The sequence below is a fragment of the Cherax quadricarinatus genome, chromosome 6 (assembly GCF_038502225.1).
Source record: "Cherax quadricarinatus isolate ZL_2023a chromosome 6, ASM3850222v1, whole genome shotgun sequence".
Lineage (NCBI taxonomy): Eukaryota > Metazoa > Arthropoda > Malacostraca > Decapoda > Parastacidae > Cherax > Cherax quadricarinatus.
In genome coordinates this window covers 13,556,783-13,575,019 of record NC_091297.1, presented here as the reverse complement: position 1 = coordinate 13,575,019, position 18,237 = coordinate 13,556,783, and the positions used below count along the sequence as shown (strand labels likewise).

At 37.7% G+C, this 18,237-nt stretch overlaps 1 protein-coding gene across 1 annotated transcript in view; it reads right to left on the bottom strand.

Moving 5' to 3' along the window:
* Nucleotides 1-1,402: 1,402 nt before the first annotated feature.
* LOC128694079 (CARD- and ANK-domain containing inflammasome adapter protein) overlaps nucleotides 1,403-18,237 on the bottom strand; it is a 65,914-nt gene continuing 49,079 nt past the window's right edge. Inside the window, exons 4-9 of the mRNA XM_070080464.1 lie at nucleotides 9,978-11,675; nucleotides 4,414-4,619; nucleotides 4,016-4,289; nucleotides 3,359-3,566; nucleotides 2,699-2,812; nucleotides 1,403-2,313 (exon numbers count right to left, since the gene is read on the bottom strand). Of these exons, the coding sequence (XP_069936565.1) occupies nucleotides 1,549-2,313; nucleotides 2,699-2,812; nucleotides 3,359-3,566; nucleotides 4,016-4,289; nucleotides 4,414-4,619; nucleotides 9,978-11,675 (3,265 nt within the window). The 3' untranslated portion in view covers nucleotides 1,403-1,548. The remainder of the gene's footprint in view (nucleotides 2,314-2,698; nucleotides 2,813-3,358; nucleotides 3,567-4,015; nucleotides 4,290-4,413; nucleotides 4,620-9,977; nucleotides 11,676-18,237) is intronic.

Genomic DNA, 18,237 nt, shown 5'->3' with positions numbered 1-18,237 from the left:
AGGATAACAAAAAAATTAGGAAATGGAAGATTGGATATCAGATTGGAGGGAGAGAGTATGAAGGAGGTGAATGTGTTCAGATTTCCAAGAGTGGACGTGTCAGCAGATAGGTCTATGAACGATGAGGTGAATCATAGAATTAACGAGGGGAAAAAGGCGAGTGGTGCACTGAGAAGTCTGTGGAGACAAAGAACTTTATCCATGAAAGCAAAGAGGGGAATGTATGAGAGTATAGTTATGGGTGTGAGGCATGGGTTGTGAATGTTGCAACAAGGAGAAGGCTGGAGGCAGTGGATATGTCATGTCTGAGGGCAGTGTGTGGTGTGAATATAATGCGGAGAATCTGTAGTTTGGAGATTAGCAGGTGATGTGGGATTACCAAAACTATTATCCAGAGGAGGGGTTACTGAGATGGTTTGGACATGTAGAGAAGATGGAATGAAATATAATGACTTTGAAAGTGTATAAATCTGTAGTGGAGGGAAGGCAGGGTAGGGGTCGGCCTAGCAAAGGTTGGAGGGAGGGGGTAAAGGAGGTTTTATGTGTGAGGGGCTTGTGTTAATAAAATAAAATAAATAGTCATGGGGAGGCAATAAATCCATGGGGTTATATAGCACTTGGAGAATGGTAAGTAATTAGGTTTGATGAAAGGAAAGGAAGTTTATCTGTACTTCCTTGAATCATGAACTCTTCACTAGCCTCAAGACATCCTCCAGAAAGAGTTGTAGTCTATATTTTATTTAAAGCCAAGAGGTGCAGTTACTTGATACAGTCATTTAAAAGTCTGCTGAATAGGTAATGAAGATTGTTACAGTACAGTTATCCACATAGGATTTTGTTAAGAACATGACTACTTATGTTATAGCTAAATAATAAACAAAACATGAAAGCCACAAGGCACTTTGGTAGTAAAAAAAAAGGTTATTTACCAGATATAGAAGAATATGTGTATGATATCTCCATGATTTTTTGATATTAATTGTGCTGTCATAGAGATTTAAGTAAATACTGGGTAGAATGAAAATAACACTGATGAAATTAACATGCTCAACAACTGTTTGAGAGACGTTGCACTGTTAGGAAGATCGAACAATCCTTGCACAGTAACACTAGGTGCCATAAGGTTTGGATCAGACTTTCCCATTATGGTTTCCCTTCAGGGATATGACTAATGGGCAGAAAATTGTAGTGTGTAATCTCTAGCATTCCTCACAACCCTTTCTAACTCTCCCTCTGTTGTCCACTCCACCCTTGCTACTCTATACTCCTGCATTATCCCCTGCCTCACTGTGCTGTTTGACCCTTGTAGGCTTAACACTTCTTTTAGATAATAATACTGTAGTGTGTAATACAGCTGTGGTCACTTAGTTAAGGTTTTGGACCATTTCACTTTCATTTGTATGTGGATTGTTTGTTAAAACTAATAATAGGAAGCTTTGTCAGAGAGTGAGAATCAAGGTGGATCAAACTTAACAATTAAGCAGCTACTAATATGTATAACCTAGGTGGATCAAACTCAACAGTTAAGCAGCTACTAATATGTATAACCTAAACTTTAGGTTGTGACTGATATAAACTTGGCAGAGATTTAACAATGACATTTATCTGTTGCTTGAGATCTCTTATCTCCTCCCTTTGTTCCACGTGAAGAGTCAACAAAGTGTTGATTTGTTTGTTCTGTTCTTCCAGCTGCAACACCAAGGGATTTACAGGCTGTGCTTCCTCTTCTTTAGTGTCTAGCATCAAAAGTTTCTTTGTTAGAACATTGTACCCATTTATTTTGGTTTCTTCATCTATAAATGTTCCTCTTATTCTGTATTTGTGAAAGAAAGGAAAGCAAACATCAAGTTTGTGGAATAACATACACCGAGATGCTGCTCTGTAGAAGGCAGCTTTCTCTCGGAAAACATTGAGTTTTTCAGAGGGCTGAGTAATGACCAAATTTGCAACAAAGCCACCTATAATAGTGACAAACACCACAAAGAGAAGATTCACCATCTTTGGGTAGAGTAGTTGGTGATCATCATTAAGGAAAGTGTCATCATAACCTAGATCACCTAGCATCCACACTATTGTCTTTACCATAGACTGTGGCACATTAATGAAGGCAGCTTGATCTTGTAGAAGAAGATGGAAAATGAAGGCAAAGACAAATAAAAGCATCACTATGTAAAAGACCACTTTGAAAAAACTTTTAATAAAACTTTTAGTAATTGGCATGAAAACTGAGAGTATGGGTAGCTGGTTGAGTGTGTTGATGAGGTGCAGCCATCCAACTAGCAAGGCAAGGATTCCACATTCCCACTGCCAAATCTGGAATGCAAGATGTTACATTCCTAATGAAAAAAGCCTAAAAGATATTTTTAATTATGAAAGCTAAAATGAATCTCTTCTGAGTAAGGATATACACAATGCTGCTGTCCAAATTCTGTTACTCAGTATTATTATACAGTATACAGTGGACCCCCGGTTAACGATATTTTTTCATTCCAGAAGTATGTTCAGGTGCCAGTACTGACCGAATTTGTTCCAATAAGGAATATTGAGAAGTAGATTAGTCCATTTCAGACCCCCAAACATACACGTACAAACGCACTTACATAAATACACTTACATAATTGGTCGCATTGGGAGGTGATCGTTATGCGGGGGTCCACTGTATATTAATGACTGACAGTAATTTCAATAATTTACTTACATAAAGTATATGGTGCTGAAATTCACAGCTCCCTCCAGGCACTATGACAGCAATAGTAAATATTAAACGACATATCTGCATCAGATTGTCTATACTCAGGTACTCCTTCCTCAGCTGCAAAGAAAAAGGTTGACTGAAAGTGGTCACCCTTCCTTGGTGGAAGACAGCTGACATGTTGAAAAAAAATCTAAGAGTAAGAAGCTTTTTGTTGATATACTTTATATTCAGTATTAGGAATTACATTATATTCAGGATTAGGAATTAAATCTATTACAGTATTACAAACACATTTTTCTCTTTGGAATTCAAATAACTGAGTCATGTCTCCCAATAGACTCATCATTTATATAATACAGCAATGTTACATAGTGTTAATTCCTCTTTAGGATTAAAGTTTTTCTTTTGCCATACTAAGTAAAACTAATCCATTTATTTTTTTAAAGAGCCTACTAAAACTTTTTTAGTTACAATTATAACTTTTTTTTTGACTATATATTAAAAGTACCAATGCCATTAATTTCTTATAAAGACCCATATATCTTGCAGTTCATCCTCTTCATCTAACTCATGTCACTTATCTAATTATTGTTATATTGTAATTCAAAATCTTACTAATCCATCAATAAGAACATAAAAAAACATGGTATTATTGAAACTTACTCTGTACATATAGTTGCATTCCAAGAGTAGTGCGATGGCAGTTATTATTAGTAAAGCCAGTGAAAGTCCTCTCTTCAAAGGCAGTGTTTCATTACATTTCTTGATTACTGTTGAATTTGACAGGGCTTCTGCACTTTCCTCTGCCAGTGATAAACTACAAAACTCTTCTCTGGTGAGATTGCATCGTTTCTCTATGTGGCTCCAATTACTGTAAGTTTTATATCAAAGGTATTGGAAAATAGAGTCTAAAAGTATAACAACAGACAATACAAAAAAAAAAACAAATTGCACCTGGGTATAAATAACAACTGGATGAGGAAATGTTTCATAATAAAAAAAACAATATTCTGTACTGTCAATCATCAGGTAAAAGGTGAATCAGACTCATGATGAGCCTCCATAGGCTAGTTTTAATCTAGTGGTTCCATAGTTTGCTTATTCCTTTTTGGCACAGTGCCTTGAAACCTTTTAGATCCCAGTTTGAATCAGTTGTACTTGTAATTTGAATTCTTAGTTTTACAGTGCTATGAACTTCACTGTCATATATAAACATAATCAACATGACAAAACTGGTAAGATCTTAAACTGTGCATTCCACAAAATATTTATGCAGTCATGTACATAAATAAATTACTGTACAAACAAGTTGCTACTTACTCTACACTTCCCATGAAGATGATCAGACAGAAAACAAAGAGTAGCTCCAGCAGGAGCAAGGCAAGGAAGATAATATAGATGTAAGAACTCCATTTATCCAGCAGCCATGCATTTGTTAAAGTGTGTTGAAGCAGGCGATGGCAGTTGTGATGCACCATAAGTGTTAAGGGATGCCTATTCTTCCACTGAAGGCCATCTTGGATAAACTGGACTGCATTTTTACGCACTTTCCCTGTGTCATTTTCAAAGGGACTCTCGGCAATTTTACCAGGGGCTGAGAAATACACACTTCGTAAATTATCATAATTAGCACTATAAATTATTCAAAAAATGAGCATACTTGTATCTACTATATACTGTATATGCATTCAAGATTCATATGGTTTTATATTTAATACCTGTTGGAATATAGTAGTTGTCTTCAATAAATCTAAAGTTGTAAGTTACTTTACTTTCGGAGCGTTCAATACACTTGTCTTGTACCTTCAGTGCTAGACCTGGATGATGCTCTACAAGCACTCTAAAATTCTGACAATGATGCCCATTTTCTCCTATAAAACCAGCTTTCCACCAGGAGCTACCAATGATTGCTTCAACAGCAGTTCTGTCAAAAATTAAAGTAATAAAATGTTACTGGTCTCATAGTACATTACAGTGGTACCCCGAGTTTCGAACTGCTCCCAACTTAACCAATTATGTGGTGTATTATTATAAGTGCTTTTGTAAGAGTATTTTGGGGGTCTGAAACAGACTAATCTATTTTACATTATTCCTCATGGGAAAAAATTTGTTTGGTAACTGCACTTAAACAGCCTTCTGGAATGAAGAAAGTTCGAAACTCGGGGTACCACTGTACTGTATTACAAACTACAACAATTTATTTTTATATAATTTTTTTTTTTCTACATTCATCAATATGTTTTTATGTGAATAAAGACCTCATATATTTATATATCAGAAAAATGTAAACCATAACTGACAGCACTGTATGACCCTTATGGGTTTAATGCTTAGTCATGATTATAATAATAATAATGATAATAATAATAATGATAATAAAAAAGCATAACTGATTTACAAGAAAGAATTGTGAGGAGGCCTTGAAAAACAAAAACTTGCGATCACTATTTGGTTTTGCATATAAAGATAGGATTTTATTTTTTATTATTATCACACTGGCCGATTCCCACCAAGGCAGGTTGGCCCAAAAAAGAAAAACTTTCACCATCAAATTCAATTCAAAGTTTATTCTCTATAAAGATTACAATGTTGAATTTACAGAATTTGGTTGTTGTGTGGTTTACATGTAGTTAAATAATGATTACAGAGTGTACCACTAGAACGCCTAGCATGGCTAGGCATTTCGGGCAGACTTAGTTTAATTCTTTATTTTAAAATATTACAAATTATGAGGTAAGTTGGTATTATGGCTAAGTGACTAAATACTAGTTTGTGAGTTTAGCAATGTGAATGCTTTTGTTTTGGCACAGTACATAGTTTCAGTATTGGAGTATCATAGGATTCATTATTTTAAGATTGAGATTAATATTTCTGTTTATGGTCAAATGGGTGAGTGAGTGTAAGTGTGAACCACCAGGTGGTATTCGTGTAGTTAGTTGATGGGGTTTATCAGGGAGATAAGATGTTTTCTAATGGTAGTTTTGAAGGTGATGAATGTGTCTGCAGTTCTAGAGTTCTCAGGTAGGGTGTTCCAGATTTTAGGGCCTTTGACATACATTGAATTTTTGTAAAGGTTTAGTCGGACATGGGGAATGTCGTAGAGATGTTTGTGTCTGGTGTTATGCCTGTGGGTTCTGTCACAACTATCAAGAAAGCGTTTTAGGTCAAGGTTGATATTGGAGTTTAAGGTCCTGTAGATGTAGATTGCACAGTAGTAAGTGTGGATGTACTGAACAGGGAGTAAGTTTAGATCTATGAAGAGTGGGGGGGGTGTGTTGCCAGGGATGGGATTTAGTGATTATTCTTACTGCAGCTTTTTGTTGGGTTATTATTGGCTTTAGGTGTGTTGCTGCAGTTGATCCCCAAGCACAAATAGCATAGGTGAGGTATGGATAAATAAGTGAGTGGTATAGTGTGAGAAGGGCATTTTGCGGCACGTAGTATCGTATCTTGGAGAGGATCCCAACTGTTTTGGATACTTTTTTGGTTATGTGTTGGATATGGGTGCTGAAATTCAGGTTGTTGTCAAGGTATAGGCCTAGGAATTTGCCCTCATTATGTCTGGTAATTAGAGTGTTGTCAATCTTAATGTTAATTTGTGCATCTCCTGCTCTGCTACCAAACATAATATAGTAGGTTTTGTCAGTGTTAAGCGTAAGTTTATTGGCTGTCATCCAAGTCGATATTTTGATCAGCTCCTCGTTAACAATGGTGTTGAGGGTGGCAAGATTAGGGTGAGAGATGACATAAGTCGTGTCGTCAGCAAAGAGAATGGGTTTCAGGTGTTGGGATACGTTTGGAAGATCACTGATGTATATGAGGAAGAGCAGGGGACCAAGGACACTTCCCTGCGGAACTCCAGTATCAAGTGGCCGTGTTGTTGATGCTGTGTCTTTAATGGTAACATACTGATACCTATTAGTAAGGTAAGATTTGAAATAAGCAAGCGCATGGCCTCTTATACCGTAATGGTCAAGTTTGTGGAGTAGGATGTCGTGGTCTACTGTGTCAAAAGCTTTTCTTAGGTCAATAAAAATTCCTAGTGGATATTTCTTATTTTCCAATGCTGTGTAAAGCAGATCTAGCATTTTTATGATTGCATCATTAGTGCTTTTATTTTTCCTAAATCCAAATTGGCAGGGGTTGAGTATGTTTTGTGCTGTTATAAATGAATATAGTCTCCTGTGCACGAGTTTCTCAAAGATTTTGGATAGCAATGGTAAGTTTGATATTGGCCTATAGTTGTTTAAGTCTGTAGGGTCACCACCTTTATGTATTGGTGTAACCCTTGCCATCTTGAGTAGTTTCGGGAAGGTGCTAGTTTCTAGTGACTTGTTAAAAAGTAATGAAATAGCATGCAAAAGGATATGGGCCGCTCGCTTGTACAGTAATGGTGGGACATTAGACAGATTCCCTGAGTTGTTTTTAAGTGACTTTATAATCTCGGTGACTTCTGAGGGCTCAGTTGGTGCAAGATAGAAGGAATTTGGGAAATTCCCATCTAGGTAGTCCCCGGCATGGGCATTAGTATGTGGGGTTTTATTGGCGAGATTAAATCCTATGGTTGAGAAGAAGTCGTTTATCTTGTTAGCTGTGTCAGTGGGATGTAGTGGTGTTTCATTAGGTTTAGTTGGGACAATATTCTTGTTTTTTTTCAGTTTGTGGGTCCCTAGAATCTGAGAGAGTGTTTTCCAGGTCTTTTTTATATCTCCTCTAGTGTCTGTGAATCTACTGAAGTAGTATAGTTGTTTGGCTTTCTTTATTACTTTGGTGAAAACTGATGAATAGTGTTTAAGAATATCTTTGTGTATTAAGCCCTGTCTATATTGCTTTTCATATTGGTGTTTCTTGTCAATGGATTTCAGAATGGTGCTGGTTAGCCATGGGCAACCAAGCCGTTTGTTTGTGATCTGTTTTGTTTTTATAGGACAATGTTTGTTGTATAGTCTAAGTAATTTGTTAAGAAAAATGTCTGTCCAGTCATCAATACCATTGGCCTTGGAGAATTCTGTAGGCCAGTCAACAATCTCTAGGTCAGTTGTGAACTTCCTTATTGAGGCCTCGTCATGGAGTCTAAATGAGACTTTGTTGTATTCAAGTGGTGGTTTATTAATGTTTGTCAGGAGGAAGGTAGGGTAGTGGTCTGTAGTTCTATCTGTGATTATCCCTGATTTAAGGGGGGCTAGTATATTGGTCCATATGTGGTCTATTATGGTTGCACTTGTCTCAGTGAGCCTGGTTGGTTTAGTTATTGTTGGTATGAGAAGTGTGTTGTTCATATTGTTGATGAAATCAGTTACAGGCTGATCATCTAGTAAGCCAAGGTTGATGTTGAAGTCTCTCCATCACTGTCTTGACAGAAGGGTGCCTTACACTACAGTTTTTAAACTGCAACATTAACACCCCTCCTTCAGAGTGCAGGCACTGTACTTCCCATCTCCAGGACTCAAGTCCGGCCTGCCGGTTTCCTTGAACCCCTTCATAAATGTTACTTTGCTCACACTCCAACAGCACGTCAAGTATTAAAAACCATTTGTCTCCATTCACTCCTATCAAACACGTTCACGCATGCCTGCTGGAAGTCCAAGCCCCTTGCACACAAAACCTCCTTTACCCCCTCCCTCCAACCTTTCCTCCTCCCCTCAAGGAAGGTTCCTTGATGTTGGTGAGGGGCTCTTGATTTAGGGAATTGGATCTGTGCTCCAGTTCCCCGAATTAAGCCTGAATGCCTTCCACATCCCCCCCTAGGCGCTGTATAATCCTCCGGGTTTAGCGCTTCCCCCTTGACTATAATAATAAATAATCCAACCTTTCCTAGGCCGACCCCTACCCCGCCTTCCTTCCACTACAGACTGATACACTCTTGAAGTCATTCTGTTTCGCTCCATTCTCTCTACATGTCCGAACCACCTCAACAACCCTTCCTCAGCCCTCTGGACAACAGTTTTGGTAATCCCGCACCTCCTCCTAACTTCCAAACTACGAATTCTCTGCATTATACTCACACCACACATTGCCCTCAGACATGACATCTCCACTGCCTCCAGCCTTCTCCTCGCTGCAACATTCATCACCCATGCTTCACACCCATATAAGAGCATTGGTAAAACTATACTCTCATACATTCCCCTCTTTGCCTCCAAGGACAAAGTTCTTTGTCTCCACAGACTCCTAAGTGCACCACTCACCCTTTTCCCCTCATCAATTCTATGATTCACTTCATCCTTCATAGACCCATCCGCTGACACGTCCACTCCCAAATATCTGAATACATTCACCTCCTCCATATTCTCTCCCCCCAATCTGATATTCAATCTTTCATCACCTAATCTTTTTGCTATCCTCATAACCTTACTCTTTCCTGTATTCACTTTTAATTTTCTTCTTTTGCACACCCTACCAAATTCATCCACCAATCTCTGCAACTTCTCTTCAGAATCTCCCAAGAGCACAGTGTCATCAGCAAAGAGCAACTGTGACAACTCCCACTTTATGTGTGATTCTTTATCTTTTAACTCCACGCCTCTTGCCAAGACCCTCGCATTTACTTCTCTTACAACTCCATCTATAAATATATTAAACAACCACGGTGACATCACACATCCTTGTCTAAGGCCTACTTTTACTGGGAAATAATTTAATCGGTAAATTGGTGGTTTCTTGTACTCATTCAATTGAAAAAATGGAGTTCTAGCGAAATAGTTATGATTTTTGTCGACTAGTACATTGGAATTGGCCAAAAATAGGGCTCAAAGTGGGCAAAATCGCCGATGCGTAAACATCGTCGAGACTGCTAACTTCACGAGAGCATAATTCCGTAAGTTTTCCATCAAATTTCATACTTTTGGTGTCATTATGACGGGAAAAGATTCTCTATCTTTTCATAAGAAAATTTTTTTTTTTTTTTTTAAATTGGGGGACCCTGAGAACAAGTCTCTGAGAGGGCCTGTGGACCCTGAAAGGGTTAATGGATGTGATGTTGCCCTGTGAGCAAGACAACTTTTATGAAGGGATTTAGGGAAAATCATTTAGCTGGACTTGAGTCCTGGAGGTGGGAAGGGCAGTACCTACACTATGAAGGAGGAGTAGGGATGTTACAGTTGGAGGGTAATCTGACTGTAATGGCAGCACACTTCTGAAAATGCAGAAACTGAATGAATGATGGTGAAGTGTTTTCTTCTGTAGTTTACCCTGCCTTAGAAGGGTAACCTACAGAAGAAATCTACAAAACTAATAACAAGAACACATTAGTATATAACAAACTTATGCTAAGTTTACTTACAGTCTGTTTTCCTTCAGTGCTGTGTGCATGTATTCATGAAAACAAGCCATTCTTTCTTCTTGGTCATTTTTGTGAGGCAGTTGTAAAAGAAGAAATCTGAATACATTGTCATGTTTATTTTCAAAAGCTCTGTTTATAGGCAATGCTCCATTCTGATCTGCATCACAGCATGTAGCCTTAGCACTGGAAACCAACACCTGGCAACATTCCAGTGATCCTTTAGATGCTGCTATGTGCAAAGCAGTGGAACCAGTGTCGTCTTTAGTCCGTTGAGGTATGCCTTTTCTAGTAAGAAATTTTACAACATTGGCATAGCCTTTATCTGATGCAATGTGGAGAGCTGTACGACCCAACTTATCAATTGCTGATATACGTGCTCCTTTACGTAGAAGTATTTGGCACACATCTACCGATCCATGAAGAGCTGCAAGGTGAAGTGGTGTTGCCATTTGTTCATTTTCCTGACTGACTAATACTTCACTTTTTCCAAGAAGCACTTCACATATGCTTGTATATCCTTTGTCAGCTGCTAAATGAAGAGGTGTCATTCCTCCAATACACTGTTCAACTGGTGATGCACCACTCTCAAGTAATATATGTGCACACTCCACAGCTTCTCGTTTTATAGCGATGTGAAGTGGTGTACAGTTATCATCATCTTTTTTATCAAGATGATGTTCCAAGGTATTAAGAGACAACAAAAATTTAAGGCTGTCTTCTGAATTTTTCTCAGCTGCATAGTGAAGAACATTCCTATTCTTTTTATCTACAACATCCAGTTTTACACAGCTCTCTGCAAAAAGTTTTAAACAGCTAGATTTCTTTTTACTTGCTGCTTCAAGAACTGGGGTCTTTCCCTTTTTATTCTCTGTATTTGGATTAGCTCCCATATTAAGAAGTTCATCAATTGTGTTTTCAAACCCTCCAATAGCAGCATAATGCAAAGCAGTGTTCCCCTCCTTGTCCTGCTTATTTATATTTATATTTGTTAATTTAGCACAGCACCTGTGATATCCTCCCTTAGCTGCCAACATGAGAGGTGTTTTTCCGTCTTTCAGATTTGCTCTTAATTGTTTATCTTTGTCAGCTTCACTGGTATTAGACAAAAGAACTTCACAAGATTCTGGAAAGCCTTTCTGGGCTGCATAATGAATTGGAAGATGAAAATTCTTGTCTTGTATCTTAAAGTCTGCACCATATTCCATCAAAAGCTCTATTATGCTCCCATGATTTTCTAGAGTAGCAAGATGCAGTGGTATCATTCCTCTCTTATTTTTGGCATTCACATTAATATCTGGATGCTGAAGCATTATATTACATATAGCTCTTCGTCCCTCTTTTGCTGCACGATGAAGAGGAGTGTCATGTGTTTTATTTTGTATGTTTACATTCAAATCAGGGCACTTAAGAAGTCTTTGACAACAATAAAGATGATCCTTGGTAGCAGTATGATGTAATGGAGATTGTTCAGTGCTGTCTTGTGCATTGCAATCTGCACCCTTACTCAGAAGAAGATCGAGAATATCTTTATTTCCATTCTTGGCCGCTATATGCAAAGCTGTTGATTTAGTCTCTTCATCGGTTATGTTAACATCGGTACCTTTTTCTAACAACATTTGACAAGAAGTATAATCATTTTCTTCGGTCTTCTGTAAGAGTTCCTCTGTATATTTACGGGTACTGATTGGGTCACCAACCCTGTACAGACAAAGGTTTTATTAGTGAATTTATTAATGTTTAAGTACCGAATTATATACGTACTGTATAAATATTTATTATATGTACTGTATAAATATTTACGACTCAATTGCTGTATATTTATGACAACTTGTTTCATTAAATGAACAGCAAATTTAGAAATATTTCTGAGATTTTTCAGATACTAGCCATTTGTGGGTATCTTAACCCTTAAACTGTCCAAACGTAGATCTACGTCCACGTGCAGAGGGCTCTGAACGTAGATCTACGTTTTTTTTTGCATGCTTTCAAATGGGGAAAATCAAGGTCAGAGTGCTATGCACGTGAACATAGATCTACGTTTGGACATTTTAAGGGTTAAATGTTTATGACTGAAGCATTACATACAATATTTGCTGAAGCTGAAATTTCCTTAAAATTTAGTTTGCTATCAAATAAGCAAAGGAGCAACTACTGGCTTGCAATGATAAGCAAAAAATGTGTTGCTAATGTACTACAGTATGTATAGTATATAAACAAATCAGAAAGTTGGAGGCAGAAGACAAAGATTTAGGGCAAAAACAATAAAGTGAAGGTGAATGAAGGGAAAGACAAAATGGAAAGAGATAAGACCTAAATATAGTAAAACCTCCAATTAACAGTCTCCCACTGATCAGATTATGGAAATTAAGGACAAAAAATTGGCTGGACAAACGAAAACATCAGACAAATTGGAAAATGTCAGTATTTCTCCTAAAGCAATAAGCTTCTGGTAATCTTCTGAATCTAAGGACCAAGTCTGATGATTCCAATATTTGTCTGGTACAGGCTAGAAAGTACTCATTCAGGGCCTGTCTACTTTTATTGTTCCCCGAGCCATAAGCTGCCTGTATCAGTTTATTGTCTCTGCCCACTTACACTCATCATTCAGTCTCCAATTTTCCCTGGAACTCAAAGAGCAGCCATCTCTACATGGTAAGTTTTGGGTATTTTGGATAACTGTAGTTAATCAGTTCTGCAAATTAGCTAAGAGTTTCTCACAGAGCATATAGTGTCTGTTTCTGGACAAAATATATCTACATGGAATCAGATCTGATTAAATCTCATTATACAAGAGTTGTATGATATATAGTCTCTCCTCAATTAACGATGTACTCATTTAACGACCGCTCGGACTTATGACGGGCTCTCTGACCAGTATATGTACATACTACCTTTTTTTTATTAACACATCGGCCGTTTCCCATCAAGGCAGGGTGGCCTGAAAAAGAAAAACTTTAATCATCATTTACTCCATCACTGTCTTACCAGAGGCACGCGTACACTACAGTTATAAAACTGCAACATTAACACCCCTCCTTCAGAGTGCTGGTACTGTACCTCCCATCTCCAGGACTTAAGTCCGGCCTGCAGGTTTCCCTGAATCCCTTCATGTTACCTTGCATGACTCACGAAATCGTAATGACACGATTTGAGACTCTGACCACGGGTTCAATCCCGCCCGTGGTATGGTTTGTTACCTTGCATTCACTCCAACAGCACATCAAGTCCTTTAAACCATTTGTCTCCATTTGCTCATACCTAACACATTCATGCACACTTGCTGAAAGTTCAAGCCCCTTGCACACAAAACCTCCTTTACCCTCTCTCTCCAACATTTCCTAGGCCGACCCCCATCCCACCTTCGCTCCACTACAGATTTATACACTCTCAAAGTCATTCTATTTTGTTCCATCGTCTCTACATGTTCAAACCATCTCAACCCCTCCTCAGCCCTCTAGATAATAGTTTTGGTAATCCCACACCTCCTCCTCATCTCCAAACAACAGATTCTCTGCATTATATTCACACCACACATTGCCCTCAGACATGACATCTCCACTGCCTCCAGCCTTCTCCTTGTTGCAACATTCACCACCCATGCCTCACACCCATATAGTGTAAGAGCATTGATATAACTATACTCTCATACATTCTCCTCTTCGCTTTCATGGATAAGGTTCTTTGTCTCCACAGACTCCTCAGTGCACCAATTCTATGATTCATCAATTCTATGACTCACCATGATTCTATGATTTACCAATTCTATGACTCCTCAGTGTACCAATTCTATGATTCACCTCATCTTTCACAGACTCAAACTGTTGATGCATCCACTCCCAAATATCTCAGTACATTCACTTCCTCCATACCCTCTCCCTCCAATCTGATATCCAATCTTCCATTACCTAATTTTTTTGTTATCCTCATCACCTTACTCTTTCCTATATTTGCTTTTAATTTCCTTCTTTTACATACCCTACTAAACTTATCAACCAACCTCTGCAACTTCTCTTCAGAATCTCCCAAAAGCACAGTGTCATCAGCAGAGAGCAACTGTGACATCTCCCACTCTGTGTTAGATTCTTTATCATTTAACTCCACACCTCTTGCCAATACCCGAGCATTTACTTCTCTTACAACTCCATCTATATTGAACAACCATGGTGACATACATCCCTGTCTAAGGCCTACTTTTACTGGGAAATAATCTCCCTCTTGCCTACATACTCTAACCTGAGCCTCACTATCCTCATAAAGACTCTTCACTACTTTCAATAAACTTCCTCCTATTCCATACATTTGAAACATCTGCCATGTTGCCTCCCTATCTACCCTATCATACAACTTTTCCAAATCCATAAATGCCACAAAATCCTCTTTACCCTTATCTAAATACCATTCACCTAAGCAATGTATATTAGAATTGATTTTCTCTGTTCTGTTTATTATAATTTACAGTACACTAATGTATAAATGTTTAAAAATATGCTAAAAATGTTATAAATGATGCAAAGGTGACATTAAAACAATATTAAAGATGGCTGACACAAACCCACTACCAGTATAGTATGCTCCTCGCTTAACAACCAATTCATTTACTAACCTACTCTTAGGAATGGAATTCCATCTTAAGTGAGGAGAGACTGTATAAGAGTTTAGTGCTCAAAGGGAATAATTTTTTTTTTAATACAACGGCCACCTCCCACTGAGGGAAGGGTGACCCGAAAGAGTAGAAACACATCACTATCATTCACTCCATCACTGTCTTACTAGAGGCACACCAATATGTACTACATTTCAGAACTGCAAATATCCCCAGGTTTCCTTCAGAGTGCAGCCCTAGTATTATATGACCTCTAGTCTATTAAAACATTAACTCATACTTAAAATAGTACTGTTTGTACCATTATTATATTACTTGTAATATTGTTATTAGTTATGTGCTACATCAAGATTATTATCCAAAAGATAAAATATCTTATTATTCATAGGATAAAATAATGAATAATTTAAAATTAATCACTCTTATCCTGTCTAGAGTTAAGTAGTTTTTAAGTATTAGGATTAGTCTGTCTGAAATGCCCCAGCATGATAGTGGCTTTCTTTATACTTAATAAAAAAAAAAAAAAAAAAAAAAAAATTAGGGAATTGGATCTGTGCTCCAGTTCCCCGAATTAAGCCTGAATGCCTTCCACATCCCCCCCCCCCCAGGCGCTGTATAATCCTCCGGGTTTAGCGCTTCCCCCTTGATTATAATAATAATAATAATTTGAACTTAAATCAAAATTGTAATTACACACTGTAACCTTTGTAAAGAAATAAAATCTTTATCTTTATTTTTATTTACAATACCTGCATAGTACCGTCATTTTTACGTTACATTATTCTTGGTGTCCAGTTGTATTCTGAATCAACAGACTAAGTACATATTTCAATTCCAAACATTGCCCATTAATGCTACACTCTTGAAAAATAATTTTGTAATTTCGAATCTACGAATAACCGGCAGTAAAGTGCACCTCTACCCCCTTTGAGTTCATTAATTCGAGGGTTCACTATACTGTACAATATTTATAGAATTTTGTACACTACCCAAAAGAATATTAATTATTTCATAAGGCTTATTACAGCTTCACAGAATCCTGTTAATGACTGCATATTTGTAAATGATTGTACACCCGACACAAACATGCCCTGCATTTTTGTTTCGGGTGCACAGTACATAATGTCTATGCTCAACAGGGCCTTGTTATAGCTGTATTTTTCACCAGAAAAGCTCATGGCATGGCCTGGCAGTATCATAATTTTGTCACAGGCTCATTCTTTGGCCTTTATTACCTGCTACTGCTGTTGCTCAAGATCACTTTGGCATAATGCTCATGTGTGCAGATCATTAACATCCTTTTTTTCCAACTATGTAAGATGCAGTATTACAAGGTTGTGAACTCAGCAGCATTTAGTTTCTAATCATTTATTTTTATTTTTTATTTTTTATTTGGACATGATACATAGTTGTACAAAGAAATATAGTGATTGGGTGTACATGCCAAAAGCCCCTTGTATGCAGAGCATTATGGGCAGGCTTAAAATTAACTTAAGATTAACGAAACAATGATATATTCAGTGGTAAAAATTACAGTAAACAAATTACAACATGAAGTACAAATGAGTATTTCAAATAAGAAGCATTAAAGTTATACAAATTTGTAGCATAACAATGTATAATATAATCGAATCAGATCGAGTAAAATCAATGATTTGTAGTGCAGAAACAGGTCATATGGTCATTAGAGGAGTTACTGTGCATTCAAGAGAATGGGGTATTCTATTAGGTAATGTAATTAAAAAAAAACAGTTTGATAGGGTCACAGATTATACAGTTATGAGATTAAGTTATTCAGTATTTATTTAGTTGTGGTTGAGTAAGTGGTTTTTAATAAGAAGAGTCTTGAATTGATAGACAGTATTTCTTTTATATTTACAGGTAATGAATTCCAGATTTTTGGGCCTTTTATGTGAATTGAGGTTTTACATGGTGTGAGATGGACACAGGGAACATCAAAGAGTGATCTGTGCCTTGTGTTATGGTCATGTGTTCTGTTGAGGTTGGTAAGGAGAAGTTTGAGGGGAGGGCATAGACAGTCAGAGCATGACAGCCCTTTTGTAATGCTGTATATTATTGACTGTACTTCATGTTGAATCTCTTCACATGATTTTAGGTTGTCTCTCAAATGAGTTTTGCTACTCATGACATCCTGCCATGCAGTAGTAAATGACCTACATGAGTTAAGTATTTTGAAGAATTGAGACACTTATGCAACATATGGGAATCTTTATTTAAGAAATGTTTCACCACACAGTGACTTCATCAGTCTTATACAAAGCAGGAAGGTATAAGGAGAGGAGGAGTTTGAGGTAATCAGTCCCTCAGCCTTTAGTCAATGTGTTCAGTCCATCAATCTTGTAGAAAGTACAGCACAGGGCCATAGCAGTGGCTTATATACTGTAGTCAGGTGAGGCGAAGCAGGAGGAGGCGGGGTTAGAGTGGAATCATCCACTAGTCTAAGTAGGTCTTCGTCCAAAGATTGGACAAGTTTTGAAAAATTCTTTGTATCAAGATCCCATGATGATGCAGTGTCTAACAGATGTGATAAATGGTTTTGAAAACTGACAGCTTGAAGAATTGAGAAAACCCTACCTGAAATTCTAGGAATTGAAAGGATATCCAAAAGCAAAACAATCAAATTAACAAAATCAGACAAACTACTCCCACCAACTGAAACAGCAAACAAGACTCAGTGTTTTCTTCTCCACCATAAGAAAGAATCTAGCAAGCAAAATCCTAAGCTCAAACACCTGTCCATCACATTACCTCACAGGCACCTACCTACATACATTATTCCTAGCTCCAACCAACCCAACAGAGGTCTCGCTCATCATCAACACCCTTAAGAACAAGGCAGGAGGCAAACAACTTCCCTACTTTCATGTACAAAAAAGCTTCACAAGTACTGTCACCAATTATTGCAACACTCTTTAACAAATCCATTGAATCCTCCACCTTCCCAGCAGTTCTCAAAATAGTGAGGGTTACCCCGATCCACAAAGGAGGTGATCAAGCCAACTTGAATAACTATAGACCAATTTCTAACTTACCACTACTCTCTAAAATCTTTGAAAAATTAATTCATAGACGGATCTATTCCTACCTCTTCTCAAACAACATACTAAACCCCTGTCAGTTTGGATCCAGGAATAATAAAAGCACAAATGATGCTATTATACACATGTTAGAGCTAATATATACCGCTCTCGAGAAGAAGTCCCACTGGGAATTTTCATTGACTTACGTAAAGCTTTTGATACAGTCAACCATGAATTGCTGCACACTAAATTAACACACTATGGTATAAAAGGCCACTCCCTCAACTACCTAAAATAATACCTTAGTAACAGAAGCCAATACAGTGATCCCTCGATAATCGTAGGGCTCGAGTCGTAATTTTCGGAAATCGTAGCGATATTTTTGTAAAAACATGGGCTCGCTAATCGTAGATTGACTCGCAAATAGTACTTCATCCGGGACGTGTACGCACGCTCTGAGCAGGGGCGGTCTCCCTTCCCAGCCAGTGTGGCATTGTTTACCAGTGAGCGACGGTCCCCTCACTTGCTCATACGAAATATTTCATAATATTCCATTCATTTTAGTGCTTGCAAGTACAGTGGACCCCCGGTATTCGATATTAATCCGTTCCTGAGA